The sequence below is a fragment of the Prionailurus viverrinus genome, chromosome B2 (assembly GCF_022837055.1).
Source record: "Prionailurus viverrinus isolate Anna chromosome B2, UM_Priviv_1.0, whole genome shotgun sequence".
NCBI lineage: Eukaryota > Metazoa > Chordata > Mammalia > Carnivora > Felidae > Prionailurus > Prionailurus viverrinus.
Window position 1 is genome coordinate 142799623 of NC_062565.1, and position 20542 is coordinate 142820164.

A 20542-nucleotide genomic window follows, 5' to 3' on the forward strand; every position below is an offset into this window, starting at 1 on the left:
CTCCACCAAATAAGATATTCACGAAACCATGATTTCATTTCCTTTAGAATGATTTTAGTTAAAATTCACAGGGAATTGAGGGGGAACAGAAGCAGAGTTAAAATTTAAATGGCAGATTTTTAGGTAATTGTTTTTAAGTTTGTTTATTCTGAGAGAGAGAGAGAGACAGTACAAGTGGGGGTGGGTCAGAGAGAGAGAGAGAGAGAGAGAGAGAGAGAGAGAGAATCCCAAGTAGGCTCTGTGCTGTCAGTGCAGAGCCTGATGCAGAGCTCGGTCCCACAAGCCACGAGATCATGACCTGAGCCGAAAGCGAGCTGAAACCTGAGCCGAAATTGGGCACTTACCCGACTGAGCCGCCCAAGTGCCCCTTCAAGCCTGAGTAAAGGGCGTTGCTACAGTGCCAGAAAACCACTACCCGTGGTTATGTTTGGTGCACGTCTCCCCGACCGTGTTGATTTTTCTCGTCTTGCACATCACACTGACCATGTGGTGGCAAAGTTAAGGACATGCCGTCTTGTGTTTCGCCCCACAGAGAACAGAAGTGTGATGCCGTCGGTAAATTCACCAAAGCCATGGATGATGGTGTGAAGGAGCTACTGACCGTGGGCCAGGAGCACTGGAAACGGTGCACAGGACGTAAGTGCCATCCTCGCGGCCACTTCTGGGTTTGTAGGTGGCAGTGCAGGCCCCGTTTTGTGACCTTTACCACATTGGGGAACCGTCCCCTCAAACAGAAATGCACGTCATGCAGTAATGTCATACCCATGGCTCTCTGGTGACCCTCACTGGTCAGCCCTAATCAGATGACGGAAGACGGACTCCAACAAATCCAGTTCAAGAACTCTCACAAAAATGTGTCCCCTAAACTGTTTCTAGTTATTTGGGGTTTATAATCTGTGAATAATGAATCCTTTCTTCATGTTTAGAGAATGCTTCTTGTTTTTAATGTCATGATTTTACGTTGTAATGTTTATCCATTTGGTAAGATTTGTTTATAGAAAGTTCTTCAACTTACAAGGGGTTACATCCCAAAAAGCCCATCCTAAGTGCAAAACACCCTAAGTTGAAAATACATTCAATACACTTACCCTCCCGAACTTCACAGCTTAGCCTGGCCCCCCTGGCTCGGGACGCTCGCATCAGCCTGCAGTTGGGCAGAGACGTCTCACACAGGACCGAGACGGTTGAGCGTCTCATACCGGACTCAAAGTGACAGAATGGCTGCACGGGTGCAGAATGCGTGTCGTGTGGTCGCCGGCTGCCCAGCATCACAGACAGGATCCTCCCATGTGTCCCCGGCCCGGGACAAGATCCAAATTCAGAATTCCAAGTACGGTTTCTGTTGAACGCATACCACTTTGACACCATCATAAAGGCAAAACATTGTTAAGTCAGGGACCACCTGTATATGGCTACAGACCTAATATTTAAGAGAAAGCAGGATGCTGGGTCAGACGAGGAGCAGGGTGAGGGCAGGTGCTCCGCCAGCCGCTGCCGTCTGCCTGCACTTCCCTGTTCTCGAAGACTTCGTGCCTCCCCCGGCCCCCTCCCCACGTGGCCTTGGTTTCTGAACCGTCATCCTGCTGAACCTTTGTTGTCTTGCAGTCAAGTCCTTGCAGCTCTTGTCACATAGCCCAGGCTAGAAGCAGTCAAGCGTCGGCCGTGGGGTCAGCACCCCGCGGCTGCCCTCCCACCTCTAAGGCCCAGCAGGCTTCACAGACCCGGTCACCGCTGCACAAGTGCTCACGTGGCTGTCCATGGCCATAGACTCTCGGGAGCTTCCTCCTCTTTGCGTCCATCCCGCCCTTATTGCCACAAGGCCTCCAGAGCCCCAGAGAGAGAGAGCTGAGCTCTCATCATGGTCGCTTGTGATGATCTCTGGAGAAAGAGGTGCCGTGAGTCCTAACTCACCTAACCTAGTACTAAGGCTAGTAGGTCAGCCATGAGGCTAGTATCTAAGAATTTTCTGGCTTTCAGCTCATACACCCTATAAGAATACTGGTTGTATTCAGGGTTTGGGTGCGGGTGGGGTGGGGGGTTGATTGTGTGTTTTAATAAAATGGCTTCTACTTTGAATTACAAAAATAACACCCACTTTTAAACTATGGTACTCAGCATAGGAAGGAGCTTAATTATCCATTTTGTGAAGTATTTTAACAGGTGGTATTTTTCTTTTAAATGAGGGGAAAAGAATAAAATTGGAAGTCAAAAACTAATTTTAATGAATAAGAAACTGAATGTGGGGTAACTTGTGAATGAATTATTAAGATACCACAGCAGAGTTAATAGCAATATTAAGATCTATTAAATCCAGACCCTAGCACAGCAAAGTTCATAGCAGTGTTAAGATCTATTCAGTCCAAGCCCTTATTACATCAGGAATTGGCAAACTGTGGCCAGCAGGCCAATTCTGGCCTGGGGCCTATTTTTGTAAAAGTGGAACACGGCCATGCCTGCTTATATACGTACTGTCGTGGCTCCTTTCCCATTACAGTGGCAGAGTCAAGTACCTTCGACAGAAACCTGTGGCCCCACAGAGCCTGGAATATTTACCGTCTGGCCCTTTGCAGGAAAAAAAGGCCCTGTTTACCGAATGGCCCTCTGCCACTCACATAATACTTTATATCAACAAAACCACTTGTGTGCCAGCTGTTCGTGCCCGGGGGGCAGACGCTGGGAGTGATAACAGTTGCTCCTTTGTCATGGCAAAGACATATGATGCTGTACCCTAAATATAGAAGTAAGCCCCACACGGCAATGTATACAAATGCAACACTAGAAAAGAAAACCCGCTCAGGCCTTGGGTCACAGGGAGCTAACTCAGCACGGAAGGGGGAGTGACATTCACTCAAACAGTGATTTCATTTTAAGATAATTAATTTTAGCTATAAGCTCTTTTGAGGCCATGATAATAAATCATTTAAATTGTAGATTCTTTGAAAGATGTTCCCTGTTTTTTAGAAATATTTCAAGTGCAAATCCTCCAATCAAAATTTCAAGGATATCACAAAAATCTGGGTTTATGATTTCTTTTAAAGAGTTAAATTCCTTATGTCTAATATCTAGTCAAGTTCAGGTTCCATATGAGCCATAAGGCCAGATTTATGAAATAGAGGGTATTGGTGTAAGGCTGCCCTTTTTGGTGTGGGGGGAGAGGGAGAGTTGAAGCACTTGATTTGGGATTTAAGCATATCTTCTTTCTTCTTTTCTCTCAAAAGAGTGTCTTAAAATTGCTGATTTGTAAAGTGAGAAATGTAGCACATGCTTGGTGTGGTAAAGCACCTGGCAGGTGTCTTTAACCCCACGTATAGAGGCAAAAACTGAGTTACAAAAAGGTAAACAGTTTATTAAAATTAAGCCAATATGGGGCGCCTGGGTGGCGCAGTCGGTTAAGCGTCCGACTTTAGCCAGGTCACGATCTCGCGGTCTGTGAGTTCGAGCCCCGCGTCGGGCTCTGGGCTGATGGCTCAGAGCCTGGAGCCTGTTTCCGATTCTGTGTCTCCCTCTCTCTCTGCCCCTCCCCCGTTCATGCTCTGTCTCTCTCTGTCCCAAAAATAAATAAATGTTGAAAAAAAAATTAAAAAAAAAAAATTAAGCCAATATGGTTTGAATTCATGTCTCTTGATTATTGTGGCTTATAGACCATATTTCAGATTTCTCTGGACTAGATGTTTTTAAAGAAACATTTGAATCTTTCTTCTTTAAGATAGACCCTGCACTAAGCCTTCAAATGCAAGTAAGGCTTTCTTTTGAAAAGCACTTGGTGTGTTGAAAGGGATTACTTACAGATGCAGAGAAAATAGCCTAAGATGGACTCTGCTCAGAGTTTTCCAGAGTGACTGTAGAATTCTAGAATGTTAGCACTAGAAAGACCTCAGAGATCATTTCATTAATCATGTTATACAGATGAGCAAGCTAAAACCCCCCTCCCTGGTCCTGAGTCCTTCTGCCATATTTTTCTCCACACGTTGCTGCTTTCAGTTATTTATTTATTTATTTATTTAATTTATGCAAATAATCGTTCATACATACATAACAGTGAGGAAAGCCATGTATTCGGAATCACACGTGCCAAACCCACCATTTGTTGGCCATGTGACCCTGGGCAAGTCCACTCGCTTTATCTGAGCCTTATTTTTCTAACCCACAAAACCAAGATGTGGAGTCTCCGCCCGGTAGATGGGTTGTCGTGGTGATCGGGTGGTGTGCATGAAAAGTCCTCTGTCAGCCGGACATCTTCCAAATGAGCTCCCGGTCGCGCCGAAGGATGCGGGCGGTGGTGACGGTGGTTAATAATAATAGCATCCGCCATTTACTGAACCATCCGTGAATAATGAATTTTATTTTTAAAAAATCCTTTGTTCAAAACAATTTTATTAAAGAATATAGACTATTTTGAATCATTTCAAATTTCTTTCATGATAAAAGTAATCACTTTTAGGAAACAGTCAAAGCCCATTTCAGTTTGCTCAGAGGACTGGTTAACCGTGCATTCCTTTTTCTCTTCCAGCATTACCCAAGGAGTATCAGAAGATAGGAAAGGCTCTGCAGAGCTTAGCAACAGTGTTTAGTTCCAGCGGTTATCAAGGTACGTCTGTGTCTATCTGTCTTGGGGCCATAAGTGTCTCGCACACCAGCCACCCCTCCAGCCTCTTGTAGGCAGACAGAGACTCCGCAGTGAAGGGCCCTTGTCACCGACACTTAAATTGGCTGGGCTGCTCCACTCAGGACTCCTGCAACCTCACTTCATTGCTTCTGAGAAGAGTGGAGGGTTGGTACACTATGTATTTTCTTGCTGGCCTTCTTCGCCTTTCTTTGTGCTCAGGCACAGCTCTTGCGCTCGAACGGGCAGCTGTGATACGTCAGCCTCCGCCCTGGCTCTCATCTCCCCGCCAAACTCAGAAGTCCAGTCTTCCTGTTACAAAGGCCAGAATTCACCAACGCGGTTTGGAGGGAAAATTTGACTAAGTAACAAATTCACGTTGCTTTCTGTCTCTCCGCAGCTTATAATTATTTTCAACTTGTCCCACGTTGTAGATCTTACCTGTGGTTTTTCGAATTCATTGTACGTTTACATTGCCCACACTTGCGAGAACAAGCCAGCCATTTCCCCTTATGTTTTGGTTTGCTTTTGCTTAGTTTGCCCTGTGGAGCAGGTAGGGAGTCCAGGTATCTGTCAGGTGAGTGGCAGTTCTTAAATCTGAGTGTGTCCCATGACTTACAGAAATGATAGAATTGGTACTTCGGCCAAGTTCTGTATCCCAATTCCTAGGGAAGATAGGTCTTTGGATGTCAGTGTCTGAGTATCTTCAGGAACGAGAAATTAGTCTCTCACCAAAATGTGTTGGGGCTGCTGTGTATGAATATTTCTTTTTGGCCTGGCTGAAATGTGTCTTATAATCCCAACTTTCAGATTGATGGGAGCGTTGAAGATTAGTTAATCGGGCCCCCTTTCAAGATGAGGAACGTAGGCCTGGAAAGATAAGCTTCTGGCCAGGGTGCCACGGGGGTTGATGCAGAGGCCAAGTCTAGGACCACATCCGCTGCTTGGGTGCCGGCAAGACCCTGAGAGCACGCTCATCTTTGTGGTTCTGTAGTGCGTTGACGGGATGAGAGCTTTTGTTCTGAAGACGCTGGACCCCGATCGTGCGCTCACATGTCAGAGCTCACCCGAATCTGCGCCTTCCTTAAGCCTCACCTGAGAGCTGGGTGTCTTCCGGCCCCGCCCTCACTTCCCTCCATCACCTCTTCCTGCACACAACCCGTGTGGGGGAACTGGCCCTGCATTTGGGGCTCCCCAGGCTCTAGTCCCTCACAGCCCACATGCAGCGCCTCCCATCCCCCCGGGGCTCCTCTGCCTGTGGAGGGCTCCCTCTTCCACCCGCGTGGCAGGCTCAGCCCTTTCTGATTTTAGTTCATTTGGATTTCTTCATTCCTACAGTGCTTCAGTGACTCGAAGGGAAAGTATGGCTTTTGAGTTTATGTGATATTATTACATTGAGAGCAGCAGTCTTATAGGTGTCCCCGTCCAAGCTAGAATGGAACCGCTCCAAGATTAGATTTTTAAGCCCAACAATGATCCTTCCAATAGCTTCCAAGTTTGTATAATACGTGGACCCATATTTGAGGTCTTTCATCCCTTGAAGTCACATATAAAACTTAAAAATCACTCAGAGCTAGATCACAGAATGTGTAAACAGCAGTTCATTCACTGGTTCTCCTGGTCGATGCTGGGAAAGACACATCACTCCCTCTTCACTAAATGTGTTATTTATAGAGGGTGCAGATAATTTGAACCAAAAGTCTTGAAAAGGGGGAAACAAGACATTCGGTAATCTGAGAAATGGTTCCTAAAGATCTTCTTTGGTAATTTTATAAAATCTTCCCATATATTTCTCATTCTGTATGTGCATTTTAGTGGAGTCTGTGTACCTTCAAAATGACCAGCTTCTCTCCGGCGTTTTATGTCTTCTGTAATTTCAGCCTGAAGCGACCTAGAAGAAAACAGGGATAGAGAGGGCTGCAGGGGGGCAGTAGAGTGAGGCCCCGACAATATCAGGACATCCTAGAGGGGAGGAGACAGTAAGAGATGACCTTCTCCACGGCGCCCACCTGTGTATTCCCTTCCGAACCACAAACCACACTCAGAGAAGCACTGTTTGCTTTCTCCATGTTTTCTGTGCTTAACACTATCCTCAGTGCGTTGTCAAATACTCCGGTTGCAAGTGGCACTTTGCCAACTACTAAAAGTACTCCATGTCATACGCTTTGTGTTGGATATCATTCACCTTACTAGAGATCTTGTTTTGAAAGAACTTTTCAAGACTGGCCTTTGACCTTTCAAGGCAAATGAAGGTCAGCAGAGTTGAGTTCTGTGTCTCATCACGTGTTCCTTTGCCCACACGTGCTGGCTTCTTGGGGCAGCGCTGCACTCTTTGATCTTGAAGTAATTCAGATGATTCCAGTTCCTGAGAACATCTTGGATTATGTTAACTATAACTTTCCACACTCCCTTGAAGAATACATGAACTAATTACTGGAACAACACGGAGACCGTTAGCATGGCCTTTGCACAGATCTGTGAGGCGCTTCATATCCTTATGGATTATCATGGAAAAATAACTGATAAAAATATTTAGATGGTTATCTTTGGGGGAGAAGAGGAACGGGTACAGAAGCTAGACCTCTAGACCTCTAGTTTTATCTTGTTTCGTAGATTCTACTTTGGAACAATGTGAATGTTTTACATTTATTTTTATATTTGTTGTTTTACTTTTATTATTAGAAAACAAATTTAAATGAAAATGTAAAAAAAAAAAAAATTCCTAAAAAGCAAAAGCAAAGTGAATCATTGGATGCATCAAGAGGAGGGCATAACCATGTAGAGAATTACTTCAGATCACCTTAAAACAACGAATTTTGATTATACGTCCCTAGTAGCAGGTGTCTTAAAGCCAAAAAAGACTTCAAAAATCTCGTTTTTCAGTAATCATGTAGTTAGCATAAAATGTTGGTATTGTTTTTCTAAAGCTTCTAAAACTATTTCACGTACTGTGGGGGAAAGCAAATACGCAATTCTTTTACTGTTGTTAGGAACCAAGTTTTAAAAGAGAGAAACATAAAGATCAAAAGTTTTAAAACCCATTATGAAAAATCCTGTAGTCCTAAATTTGAATTGGAAATGTCAATATGAGTTCATTACGATTTCCCTGTTTTTAAAAAAATGCAGCTTGCCTCACTCTGCACGTTGAAAAGGCCCCGAAATATCCAATCCAGGAGTGAGAAGCGCCTCTAGCGCCACCCACAGGGGGATTTCTGAACACTGCGCTCCACCCACATGAACCAGAGCTCCCCGCAGAAAGAACTCAGATGCCAGTTTGAAGAGCCTTCCGCTGGCCTGTAGAGAGAAAATTTGAGCATTAGTGCAAGTAATACTTTCTGTGAAGTGAAGCTTATCGAGTACGTTTAAATCCAGATTTCAGTGCTTTTTTAAAAAGTTGATCTCCATTACCTTTAGGGGACTGGTTAGGGAATCAACTCATTATTCTGAAAATGGTAAAGAGAAGGAAGCATTTAATGTGCTTTTTCTCGTCCAGTACCTCACAGTAAGCAGATAGCTGATAAAGGAAGGTTCCTTTTTTTTTTTTTTTAATTTTTTTTTTTCAACGTTTATTTATTTTTGGGACAGAGAGAGACAGAGCATGAACGGGCGAGGGGCAGAGAGAGAGGGAGACACAGAATCGGAAACAGGCTCCAGGCTCTGAGCCATCAGCCCAGAGCCCGACGCGGGGCTCGAACTCACGGACCGTGAGATCGTGACCTGGCTGAAGTCGGACGCTCAACCGACTGCGCCACCCAGGCGCCCCGGAAGGTTCCTTTTTATAGAAGTGCTTCCGATCGAGAAAGAGTAATAGAAGCGGAAAAGCAACAGTTTACAAACCTGTCCTCAAATAAAAAATTGAGACTGTACAGGGAACCGAGGACTGTGTTATCACCACAGAGACAATCAGCAGAATCCAGACTGTAGGTAGCAAGACAAGTACCCGGTTTCTTCGACACCCGAAAAAGAAATTTGCAAGAAAACAAAGAGGGAGGAGAAAGAGCCTATAGACTGAAGAAACACTTAGGCTCTCGGCCACCTGGACGTTCTTTGCATCCTGAAAGCAGCCACCTTGATTTCGGACATCAGGGAGCTGCACACCGCCTGGATAATTTATGTTGGGAGCAGTTTGTCTTTTCTACAGTGTGGTGTTGGTATCGTCCTTGCTTTTGAAGAGTCCTTATCTTTTAGGTAAAAATTATGAGTGAACTGTGACATGGCCAGCGAAAGAGGGAGGTAAGGAGTGGATGGTACAGGTGAAAAAAGACTGGCCGTGAGCTGTTCCTTGGGAAGCCAGGTGGCAGGTAGATAGCAACTCATTACGCTGTCCTCTGGTTTTGAAACGTGTAGGATTTTCTAGAATAAAATTTTTAAAATAAATGAAGTGAAAATACAACTTACGACCACTGATGTCGCTATAATGATTTCCAGGCGAAACGGATCTCAATGCTGCAATAACAGAAGCAGGAAAGACTTATGAAGAAATTGCCGGTCTTGTGGCAGAACAGGTATCCACTTAGACACGCGGTTCCAGTAAAGATTTCATGCTGTCGAATCCACGTATTTAACCTAACCTGTTTTAAAACAAACTTCACAAATAGATATCCTTCTCTTTTCTATCCCTGTGTATCTTTGTTAATGGTATTTGGTAGTAGTTTTTCTTTGGTTAAGCAAAAGTGCTAGATGAATGTATCCTCAGGAAATCTAAAGGAGAGTTACAGAGAGGGAAGGAGGCAAACCATTAGAGACTCTTAAATACAGAGAACAAACTGAGGATTGATGGGGGGTGGGGGGGAAGGGGAAAGTGGGTGATGGGCATTAAGGAAGGCACCTGTTGGGATGAGCACTGGGTGTTGTATGGAAACCAATTTGACAATAAATTATATAAATAAATAAAAAGAAAAAAACCTAAAGGAATACCTTCCGGTGTCGATGGCTTGGATCCATCCTTCACCCACAGGGGGTTGGAACATTATAGCAAGAACACTGTTCAAGTCACTGTTTGGACCCTTTGTCTGAGCCTTGCTTCACTCAGCTGGTAAATGGTGATGGGAGAGCCTGCCTCGTAAGGATCTCAGCAGTCAGCAGCTCACGAGGAGAACATACCTGCTGTGGCCCCTGGGAAAGGCAGGTCCTTGTAACAGCCACGTGGCTTTTATTGGGGTCTTCAGTGGCCCAACTCCAGTTCTTTTGTATAGACAACAGATCAGAAATTCCCTAATGGGGGATAACCATGTATGTTGTTTCAAATCCCTAAATTAAAAAAAAAGTTTTTAGTTCGGTTCTTGAGATATATCCTTGTGCACGCACATTCATGTTGGTCATTGACTACCTCTGCTTGTTATAAAGAGATTAATTTTTAGAACTGTGCATAACATAACTATTAAAAATTATAATTCAAAAAAATTGAAAAATTTTAGGTTGCCACGTAAGGTGATTGCCAGATTTTTAATTATATTTTACGTTTTCTGCTAAAATTGAGACATTGATTACATCTTATTTGCTCATATATAAACAGTATTAACTAGCTTTTTTCCCGCATAATGTTATATTTTGAGCCACCTCAAAATAGCTGATTTTGCCAATCAACCTAAAAATTATCTGATGTTCTATCATTTTCTCTTCAATCTACAACTGAGAGTGTAATAGCTTTGGAGGGTTGTTTTCTTACAGGAAAACTAGGCTGAATGCATAGCCCTTGACCATAGTAACTACTACCTGGGGGCTTGGCTGACACAGCCCTCAGGTATGACTGTTTTCTTGTCCTCCATTGCCTGGATTTCTCTGCCAGTAATAACCGATCTGTGTCTTGTTACAGCCAAAGAAGGATCTCCATTTCCTCATGGAATGCAATCATGAATATAAAGGTTTCCTTGGCTGCTTCCCTGATATTATTGGCGCCCATAAGGTAATTTGATCGCAGAAGATGACGCGGGTGAATCCGGCTGCCACTCACGGCCACCTGCGCGGTCCCTGTCTGTCAGCACAGCCCTGAGTCAGGAGGGGCTTTCCGAAATAAGCTGGAAACTGCTCGGTCTGTTTAAATAGTGAGGTCCCCGTAACACGTTTAGATCATGGGGGAGTTTCTAGTTTTTTTGATTCTATAAAAAATAATTTTGAGGAAACAAAAATATGAAAAACGCTCCTTTATGCACATGCTTAGGTCAAGTATCAAACAAAATAATCCTGCTGTTTGAAGTTGAAGACAATGTTAGGGATACTGCTTTCCCTTTGTGAGACCCCTGTAAGCTGCTTGGGCAAGTCCTCTGAGATCCTTCCCTATTGATATGAAATAAGATGTTCTGTCCCTGGGCCTGATGAAGGACTTCCTGACTAAAACTTCAATGGTCAACCTCAATTTTATATTTTTAGGGTAATAAGAAGGAAACTGTGTAGTTCCCATCGTGAAGGTATTTTTAAACTGAATTTAGAAATGTTTTAGGGTGTCCTCACATTTTGATTCTGGTTAATTTTTCTCTGTTTCAGATTCTATATTATTTTAGAATGTGGACTGATTTTATCCACTCTAGTACTTCTCTAGGGTATTGTGATGTGCTTGGGTTTGTTAGGAAAATCTCCACAGAGGGCTGGTCTGTGACCCTAACAGTCCTGGCACGAGGCCCCGTTAGCCTTTGACTTTGATAACGGAAGTGTCAGGAGGGGTGGCGTAGGTAAACAGGAAGCTTTGTGCAACTTCCGATCTTTTCATACAAAACTCAGAACATTCTCCTTACAACCCACCCGTCGCCGGACACTTCGGTGTTGCCACATCTTGGCTGTCGTGGGTAACGCTGCAGTGATCCTGACGGTACAGTTATCGCTCTGAGACCATGTTTTCATTTTCTTCAGATATGCGCCCAGGAGTAGAATTGCTGGGAGAGTAGACCTTAAAAATGCTCATCATAAGGGGGCGGAAAAAAAAAAGCTTGTAACCGCGTGAGGTGAGGGATGTTAATAGCACCGTGGTAATCGTTTTGCAATATATACAATACGTCAGCTCCTACAATGTTGTGTGTCAATTATAAATAAAACTGAGAGGAAATTAAATAAAATAAAAATCTCAAAACAAAACAAAACAAAACAAAACAAAACCCCAGCTCAGAAGGGTTAGCTTGTTGTAGGGATTGGTGCCAGCACTTAAGAGTTTTGGGCATGGAGCCTGATGTATGCGCGAGTGTGAAGTTTTTCCTTCCAGACAGCTCTAATGAGCTCTCTGATGGTCCTGGAGTGGGAAACATTTGGCAGCTTTCACAGCTACCTCCATGTGAGTATTAATCTGAAATCGGTACGGCGCTCCTCGCAGAAACCGGAGTAAAGCTGGTGACCCGCTGCTCCAGGACAGCAGAGGGGGAGAGGCCCCGGGCGCATGCGCTCGTCCGTGTCCCTGATCAAACGACTTTGCAAACTGCTAATGCCTCTTTCCCTCTTCCGTACCACTCTTGTCCAGGCCCTGACTCTGGCTCACAGATACTACAGAAATAAGAGCGCTGTTTGGTTTTCTATTCTGTCGTGGCGTTAAACAGTCCCATTTTAGCTTAGTTCTGTATTTCAAGAAAAGCAACCTTTTTGCTTCCAAGCGACTTACGGGAAGTTACAGTTAGGTGCTTTCCTGTGTTCTTATTTTGTGGGGACATTTTTTTCTTGTTGAGTAGCCAGTCAGGTAGAGAATATGTTGGCACTGTTCTATTTTAGATTAATGGCTAATCCTTTTAGCTCTGTTTTATTCATACTCTTGCATTTGTATTTCACAGGCAGCGATAGAAAAAGTGAAAGAAAGTGACAAACTGGTGGCAACTAGTAAGATCACCCCACAGGACAAACAGAACATGGTGAAGCGAGTTGGTACCATGTCTTACGCGTTGCAAGGTAAGAGAGAGGTTCGTGCACAGCTAGCAGAGATTTTAAGCCCCACCCCCACCCTCAGCCCCCAGCAAATCTGCTGTTCTTGCTAGAGAGAAATCCAAACGTGAACCACAGCTAGTAGGTAACCAAGCGCTGATTTAAAGTATTCTCATAAGCCCGTTGTTTGCAGGATCCCAGTGTTAATGAAGATTTGTAATATTTATTTATTCTTTTGCACATTTCCCTGACATAACTATGGATGACAGCCTGATCAAACCTGTACATGTTTATTATCTCTTAGAGACAGTGAAAATTACTTTTATAACCCTTAATATTAGCTCCTTTCGTAACACCGTGTGAGATTCCCAAATTCAGCTTTTAGCACTTTGTAACCTGTGTCCCCCAGGACGCTAGAATGTAAAGGGAGATTGGACATAGCGTTTTCAGCAAAGTTTGTTAATAAAAAGAAGATATTAGTTAATTTTTATATATTTGAGTGCTTTCCAGCAGAGAGGAGCAGTGAACAGACTTTTCCTGTTTTGACGGGCGGGTAGAACAGGTGTAAGCAAAGGAGAAGGGGGTAGGATGTTCTAGTTGGAACAAAAGCACACGAAAGAATGGGACAAGATTCTCTCCTCTTGGCCTTCGGGCAGAAAGTATACCTGCAGGTTGTTGGGGAGTAAGTGTGGTGATTGTGGAGGGCCTGGAGAGCCAGGCCGAAGAGCCTAGACTTGACATGGGCATTAGGAAGCCACTAAAGGTTTGATGTTGGGGGCCAAGGGGGTCCACTGCTCCGGGAGAGGGTGGGAGACACTGAAGGGGGCAGACGTCAGGAAGCCCACAGAGAAGACGACTGCTTCTGCAGTCTGAGAGTTTGAGGGGCTGACAAAGACGTGGTGCTCAGAGAAGAGAAGGGCCCATTTACAGACTTCTCCAGGAAACACCCCTCGGGGCTAGGGAACTAGTGGGGCAAAGAGAAGAATGTCTGGAAGATATCCAGAACTAGGGCAACTAGAGGCAGAAATGGGAAAGCCTGAGTGAAGATTTGGCTCTCGAAGGGTTTGCAGTGGGGAATTTGGTTTGAACTTGTGTTTGAAGTTACCCAAATAGATAAATGAGAAGCTTCGCATGACTCCAGCTAACACGAAACTCAGGACAATTCCCTTTTTGTAGGAATTGGTGCCAGCAGCTGGCTTTCTGGGCACAGAGAACAAGGGGAAATGCAAGGTGGAGGTGTGAGAAGTCCCCTCCAGAGTTGGTGATGGGATGGGGGTGGCACCGAGAGACCAATTTCCACAAGGGAGTCATTTGTGAATCGATGGATTCAGCAAAGATAAAGAACGGGCGTCAAGTCCTCTCGCCTGGTAAGGCGCCGAGTTCCAAGAGCCCTGGTGCTCAGGGCAGCGAAGCTCTGTTACAGAAGAGGGTTTCTCTGTGTCTCATCCATCTGCACAGCTGTTCCAGGGCGCCCCAAGAAACCTGCCCAGGCAGTGGCCGCGCGAGGGGGAACAGGGCAGGACCCACGAGGTGCCTTGCTAGGTCCTCCATAACGCGATGCTCTCAACTGCATTGTTGTCTGCAGAGAATAACCACCAAGTCAGCCTTCTGCTCGATCGGTTCTGTTGGGACGGTAGTCCACACGTGCGTGACCATGTCAGGCTTCTTAGTATCTAACACGTAAATCCACAAAACTCATCTCTCTGCCCGAAAGTATTGTTTGCCATCAACTGCTCAGATTTTCTAGCCTCTGTATAAAGTGATTTGTCAAGAACTGCCCCTGCCCCGAAGCCAAGCAGATTAAATCCAGTTGATGACGGATCACAACCCAGCAGAGAAACCAGGTGTTGTCTGTTGAAGTTCAGGGGTACTGATTGATGTCTTGGGTTTGGTTGTAGCTGAGATGAATCACTTCCATAGCAACCGGATCTATGACTACAACAGCGTCATCCGCCTGTACCTGGAACAGCAAGTGCAGTTCTACGAAACAGTAAGTTGGCCGCCGGCCCCAGGCCCTTTGCACACACGCGCACACACACACACACACACACACACACACACACACACAGAGGAGAATTTGTGGTCACTTAACTTTGACCCTACAGAGTTAACCTGTTTGTATTTTTTAATCCTAAGTATTAAACCAAAGGAGGTTAATTATTGGGTGTGTTTTTTAAAACCCTTTTAATTATATCTGCCTTTTCCTTTTCGAACGGTACAGCATTAGAAAAGGTTTCTCTTCAGGAAGAAGGAGTACTGGAGGCTGGTTGTGAGGCCCCCGTAAGTCCTTTCTGGGAGGTTCCCCACCCCCGCAGCCTCTCTGTGCCGAGGGAACAGGGAAGGGGAAGGGGCCTGGCACCACAGGCGGCCTGTGGGAATGACGTCTCCCTGTGCACCGAAGGAACTTCGGACAGAAAACAAGCGAGAGGAAGAAGCCCCAAATGGTTTCATTCAGGAAACCGCAACAGAAATGTAAACTCGTACACTCTGCGTAGTAATTTTATCGTTGACCAGGGTGTACAGTCAGTAAAGAACCTGGCATGTAAGTGGAAACTCAGACGTCGGAAGACAAGTCCTGTCACTGCGTGATTGACTGTGTGTGTTGGCCGCCCGTTTCTTACTAAGTTTTCCACTGTTTCCTCGGTATTATCTCATGTATGTTCAGGATGGTGGTAGGCAGGCCCCAGACTCCCGCCCACGCACATGTCCTCTCTGGGCGAGACAGCGCCGAAAATGTCTGTCTCCGGCAGACTCTTGAAAGGAAGCTGTGATTGGTGTGCTCTCCACGTGGTGTGAATTGCGTGTCAGAAGCGGCTGGTTTTGGCGCTGAGTTTCTGGAAAGAATTCCCTTCCGCCTTCGAATCCCCTGCAGCGTGGTTCCTGGGCTCTCCGGCTGCACGCTCCGTGTTAACCGGTGCCGCTGTAAGGTTGCTTCTCATCGTGTGTTGGAATCACAGATTGCATTTGTTCTACGTGAGAAAAGAATTGAAGGCGAATTGCTGAAATTCTGATAATGTTGATTTGTTCAGTAATCTGAAGCCCAAGTGAGGTGTAATTATCAATGACCTTGTGACTCACAGTAGAAACCCGTGCATTCAATCACCGTCCTTGTTAGATGCAACAAGTTTTATGAGAAAGTAACCCTTAAGTTGTAAAATGCGCATATTTGTTCACGGAGCAAACATTTATTGAGTACCTATTATACACCAAGCACGTATTCCAGATACTTAGGCTCCAAGAATGGTGAAGACATCTGTGTCCTCAAGGACCATGTGGTCTCCTTGGGGGCAGGGTAGACACATGATCTCCTCCGCAATACAGCACTGGCCGTAACGGTGCACCTGTGTGCTGTCTCCACATTGGCGGCCCAGCAGCAGGCGGGATCAGAGAGGCGCGCTCAGCAGAGGGGCCTCAGGAGTCCGTGGTGTCCAGCAAGGCAGGGGGATCTGGGCGAGCCTGAAACCCGCTCTCTCTGCCTCACTGGAGGGAGAAGTGAGTAGCCTGGCAGTGTGGCTCCCCAGGGAGGAAGGGGCCGTGCTGGGAAGAAGCGGCACACTCTTAGCTCTCAGGAGGTCTCTCTGGCTGCCTGGTGCTGGAAGAGACTAGAAGCATAGCCCGGCTAAAGTATTTGTTTTTTAAAAATGTTTTTCATGTTTATTTTTGAGAGAGAGAGAGAGAGACACAGAGTGTGAGCGGGGGAGGGGCAGAGAGAGAGGGAGACACAGAATCCGAAGCAGCTCCAGCCTCCGAGCTGTCAGCACAGAGCCCGACGTGGGCCTCGAACCCACAAGCCATGATGAGATCATGACCTGAGCCGGAGTTGGGCACTCAACCGACTGAGTCGCCCAGGTGCCCCTCAGCTGGAGTATTTGTAATGTTTTACTCATAAGAGATGGAAATAGTAGAATACTATGAATTTGTAACAGGCGTGATCTCTCAAGGTTGTTTCGTTTTTCACCAGATTGCAGAGAAGCTGAGGCAGGCCCTCGGCCGCTTCCCGGTGATGTAGGACAGAACGGCACACGAAGCGAACTCCCAAGTGCTTCTTTCCGACCTGGGGCAACGCAATGTGATGTTTTTCCCCTGTCATCAAAATCAAAAAGGAAGGAAAGAAAACCAAAAAGAAATAGAGTTGCAAAAAACTGCATCTACTTTATTAACCAACTGAAACGCACCGGTTACTTAGGGATAGTCTTGTTTTGTTCATTTCCACATCCGTTATTAAAACGATGGAAATCGTCTCTATTTTTGGAAAGTACTTAAAGTTATCAGAATTTTGAACAGAAGATTAGGGGTTTCCCCCACCGATATTTTACATAAAACTGTAATTTTTACGTCGCCCACGATCTTCTGGTTCTTACCCAATGTCAGGTAATTACTAATTGCTTTCTTAAAAATATGAAGTATGCCAGAATAAAATATATATATGTTCGTATATTTTTATAATTCTTTTCAGTCCTTTGGGATTCCTATTTAGGAAAACCTACATGCCTTTCACTGACATATTTATGACTCGGGCGCTCATGTCTTCGGGAGAGAGGAAGCAAAGGGGGGCTCCTGGGGCGGCCAGCCCCCTCGCGTACAGCTCGGTGGTGGCCCGTGGTCCCATCAGAGCACGCGCCTGGGCAGAAACTGAGGATCAGATTGACGTGCACCCACTTCCCTCAGGACCATTTCGAGTGTCCCCTCCTTGGGGAGGGCTCGCTCTCCTGGAGCTCCCTTCCTCAGCTTGGTTAGGGCATGGTTCTTGCCAGAAAGACTATGTTGAGAAAGTTGGGGATGTTTCTAAAATCATCTGACCCGGCTCCTCTGCTCCCAGTGTTGGAGCCGCCCTGCGGACTCCTGTGCTCGGGAACAAGTGCTCGGGCGGGAGGGGGGGGGGGGGGGGAGACACACCTTCTCCCCCAGAGCTTTCACCTCGAATCTGAGCCAACAGTGGCTCAGTCCGGCCGCATGAGAAACGTGTGAGAGCGTGATTTGCCACTTGATTTGGATGGCAGACTAGCGGGCCGAGGGTATTCTCTGGAAAAAATGAAAACACAGCTTAGTCGACCTCTCTGTCCGCACCACATCGAAAAGTCTGGGGACCCCTAAGGGTGACAACCTGAATAATACACAGTAACCCCCAGAGCTTTTATGTTTAAGGAGTACAGAGTGAAAGTCTCCCTGACTGCATCCCTAAACTTCAGACAGAATTTTTCTGATCACTAGGACTCCAGTTAATGGCATAAAGCAAAACATAATCTTTCTAGACTGTCAGCTTTAAATCTGAACACTCACAGACACTATCTTCCTCCTGCAGACGAGCATGTCTGTCCTCCACAGTTGCCTTACTGCGTTATCTCCACTGCTTTCGTTCTCCTGACCTGATGATTCTAGCATAGAAAATGAAAGTTTTGGGCCAGCACAAATGAAATGAAACCAAAAAATAAGTAGAAGAGGAAATCAAATGAACATGAATATGAGAATTTCTTGTTCCTTAATATCACGGGTTTTGTTAATGTTTTATAAGTAATTTTCCCTATTTGATTTTTCTTTTATAAAATCTCATAGAACAATGTTTATGATACAGCCATTTAATATATGTACAAATTGTAAAGAATATGTATAAATGTTTTACACAAATGTAAGAGCATGTAGAAGCCAACATATAAATAAATTGTTGAAAACTGTACAGTAAATTCTGAAAGCACATTTTCAAAACACTTTGGTGTTTGTGTGATTTTTTTTTTTTTTTAATAATTGCTTCTTGCTTTCAGCTGCTGAAAAGAGTCCAAGGAATGAATTTGTCCCCAAAACTGAATTCTCCCAATAGGAACTGATCATTTAATTCTTTAAGTCAGAGTTATCAGTCCTAGAAGCATGTCCTAATCACCAGAGAGCTGTAAGAAACAGATACTGATGCCCAGTGTATTCGGGTTCTGCAGAGAAACTGCCTACAGAGCGTGTATGTGTGAGTTCCCTAAGTAACAGGAGTTTGCGCTTTGTGATATCTTATAACTTAATTCTATGGTATGAAAATCTTATGTTACATGATAAGGAATAAGAGAGGAAAGAAATCAGGTACTTGCTTTACACATACACAGGTATTCAAACAAAAGAAAGAGAAAAGATGACCGTTAAAATCCTTTTATCAGGCACCCAGCAGTGGCAGGGTTAGGGTCAGCCTCGGTGAGTGAAGTCTGTTGCTGAGCCCATGCATGACCTCCATCCCTGCCACCATGGCCACTGGGTTCATGAGCCCACTGGGACAGGACGGAGCGGCTGGAGAGGGAAGCTGACTGGTATCCACAGAATGGATCGTCCTATCCGCTTGATTATTAACATCCTCTTCTGCTGAAGTCACCCTACGGTGGGCATTTATAGGACACAAATATCTTCACTTTTTGGAAGAGAGGACCATCCACATTCCTCTTCCCCAAATTTCTTGTCACCAGTTTTTCCAAATCTGACCATCCAGCCAAACCGTTGGCCCCAGCCCAAGAATTGATACATAATTGCACATCGGGCCATTTCTCCTTCCAAGCAAAGTGAACGGCCAGGTGTCCTGCTCAGGGTTCCGCCACTGGGAGGATCGCCCTTCACCGTGTCCTTTAAGGATGTCCCCGGGAGGGTCCATAGTGCTGCCGCTGTCTGCGTTCGGGTGGTGTCTGTACGTCGGGCAGAACCTTCTGTCCCCCAGGCCTGAGCCTTCTCGTCCCCGGCAGATGATCTTGGAGAACTCCCCAGGAGGCCATCGATCATCCTGGGAGAGAGAAGATGATGTGGCAGGAGTGGGGACGTGGGCATTTGTGCCGCTTTCTCCTGTAGCTTCCTTGTGCCTCCGGGGCCTGCTCGGGCCCGATCGTATATGCCCCCCTTCCGTCGGATGATGGAGTGCTGCTGTGCGTGTCCAGCTCCGTGTCCTGTTGGGTCAGCTGACACGCAGCTCGTGGCGGGCAGCTCGGGTCTCCTGGTAACTTGGTGGCCCACGGGGTAAGCGTTCAGTCTCTCCTGAGGCCGGATAGCGAGGCAAGAACTGTGTGGCACAAGAGGAGTGGTTATCTGTGGAGGAGGACAAGGCTTTGCCCCCAGATCCCAAATACTCACCTACAGGGCGCTGCCAGAGGCTCCAAACAGCATCCCTGTCTGCTCTGACATTCCAGGCGCAACGTGCTCGATCATACGGCCCCAGCCGCAGAGCAGATCGCACGGCAGCCTGGACCTGCTGGGGAGCTTTCTCCCCTTCTGGACCCCGTAACAAATACCTGCACACCCTGTGGCCTAGTCAAGTCGATACCTCCCACATATACCGATTTAACTGGTCCGAGGAAGGGGCCAGAAAAAGGAATCCAAGGAAACAAGATGACCTGAGGTGCTGAGAAAAATGGTAGCTGACTGCAAGCCAGGCAAAGTAACAGGAGTTTGAAAGTGAAAAATCACCCACTGAGCGTCGATACTTGGACGATTCTCCTGCAAATGGCAGCATGTTAAGGACCTAGGACATACTTCACTCTCTATGGGTTCAAACACATGTGGTTCTTACATGTTGATGTCTCATTTTCATTTGTATCAACCGTTAGATGTCACAGAAGAGCTATAATTACGGAATATGATATTTACCGATCTTGACCATGTAAAAATCAGCGTTTGGAGAGGAGGGGTCAAGGCACGGTGGAAGAATGGGTGAGTCTCCTTGTCGAGCAAGTGACACCGGTCACCTGCCACCAGAAATGGCAGTCCCCGGATGTCAGCCCCCTGCAGGATTCGCAGATGTCTGGGTCGCCAAGGAGGACACGGCTCAGGCACTGGATGGAACGAACAGAACACTTTGCTCACAGAGAAGGAGCAGACAGAGGTCAGCTGCAGTAATGAGTGTCGGTCCCCAGCGGCCAGCGGGTCTCAACTGCCGCAGATACAGGGGGACGGTCTGTGCACACGCCTCTCGCACAGCAGATGAAGGGCCCCAACCCTCCCCGCTGGGAACAGATAGAGCAGGGAGATTGGCCAGGTGCCAAGGGACACACGATCGGAACAGAGAAATACACATCAAGCCTGGAACAAGGGAAGATACTCCCGCATGAAATATGCCCCTTTGAGTCTTAATTTTTTCAACCTGTTGGT

The 20542-nt window shown here is 45.9% G+C and overlaps 1 protein-coding gene across 2 annotated transcripts in view; it reads left to right on the plus strand.

Moving 5' to 3' along the window:
• Positions 1-18144, plus strand: part of SNX9 (sorting nexin 9) — a 125916-nt gene extending 107772 nt beyond the window's left edge. For both annotated transcript variants that reach the window (XM_047858259.1, XM_047858258.1), the window contains exons 12-18: positions 533-636; positions 4511-4588; positions 9032-9108; positions 10419-10508; positions 12352-12466; positions 14338-14429; positions 16401-18144. In XM_047858259.1, coding sequence (XP_047714215.1) covers positions 533-636; positions 4511-4588; positions 9032-9108; positions 10419-10508; positions 12352-12466; positions 14338-14429; positions 16401-16448 — 604 coding nt within the window. In that variant the 3' untranslated portion in view covers positions 16449-18144. The remainder of the gene's footprint in view (positions 1-532; positions 637-4510; positions 4589-9031; positions 9109-10418; positions 10509-12351; positions 12467-14337; positions 14430-16400) is intronic.
• The last annotated feature ends 2398 nt before the right edge of the window (positions 18145-20542 follow it).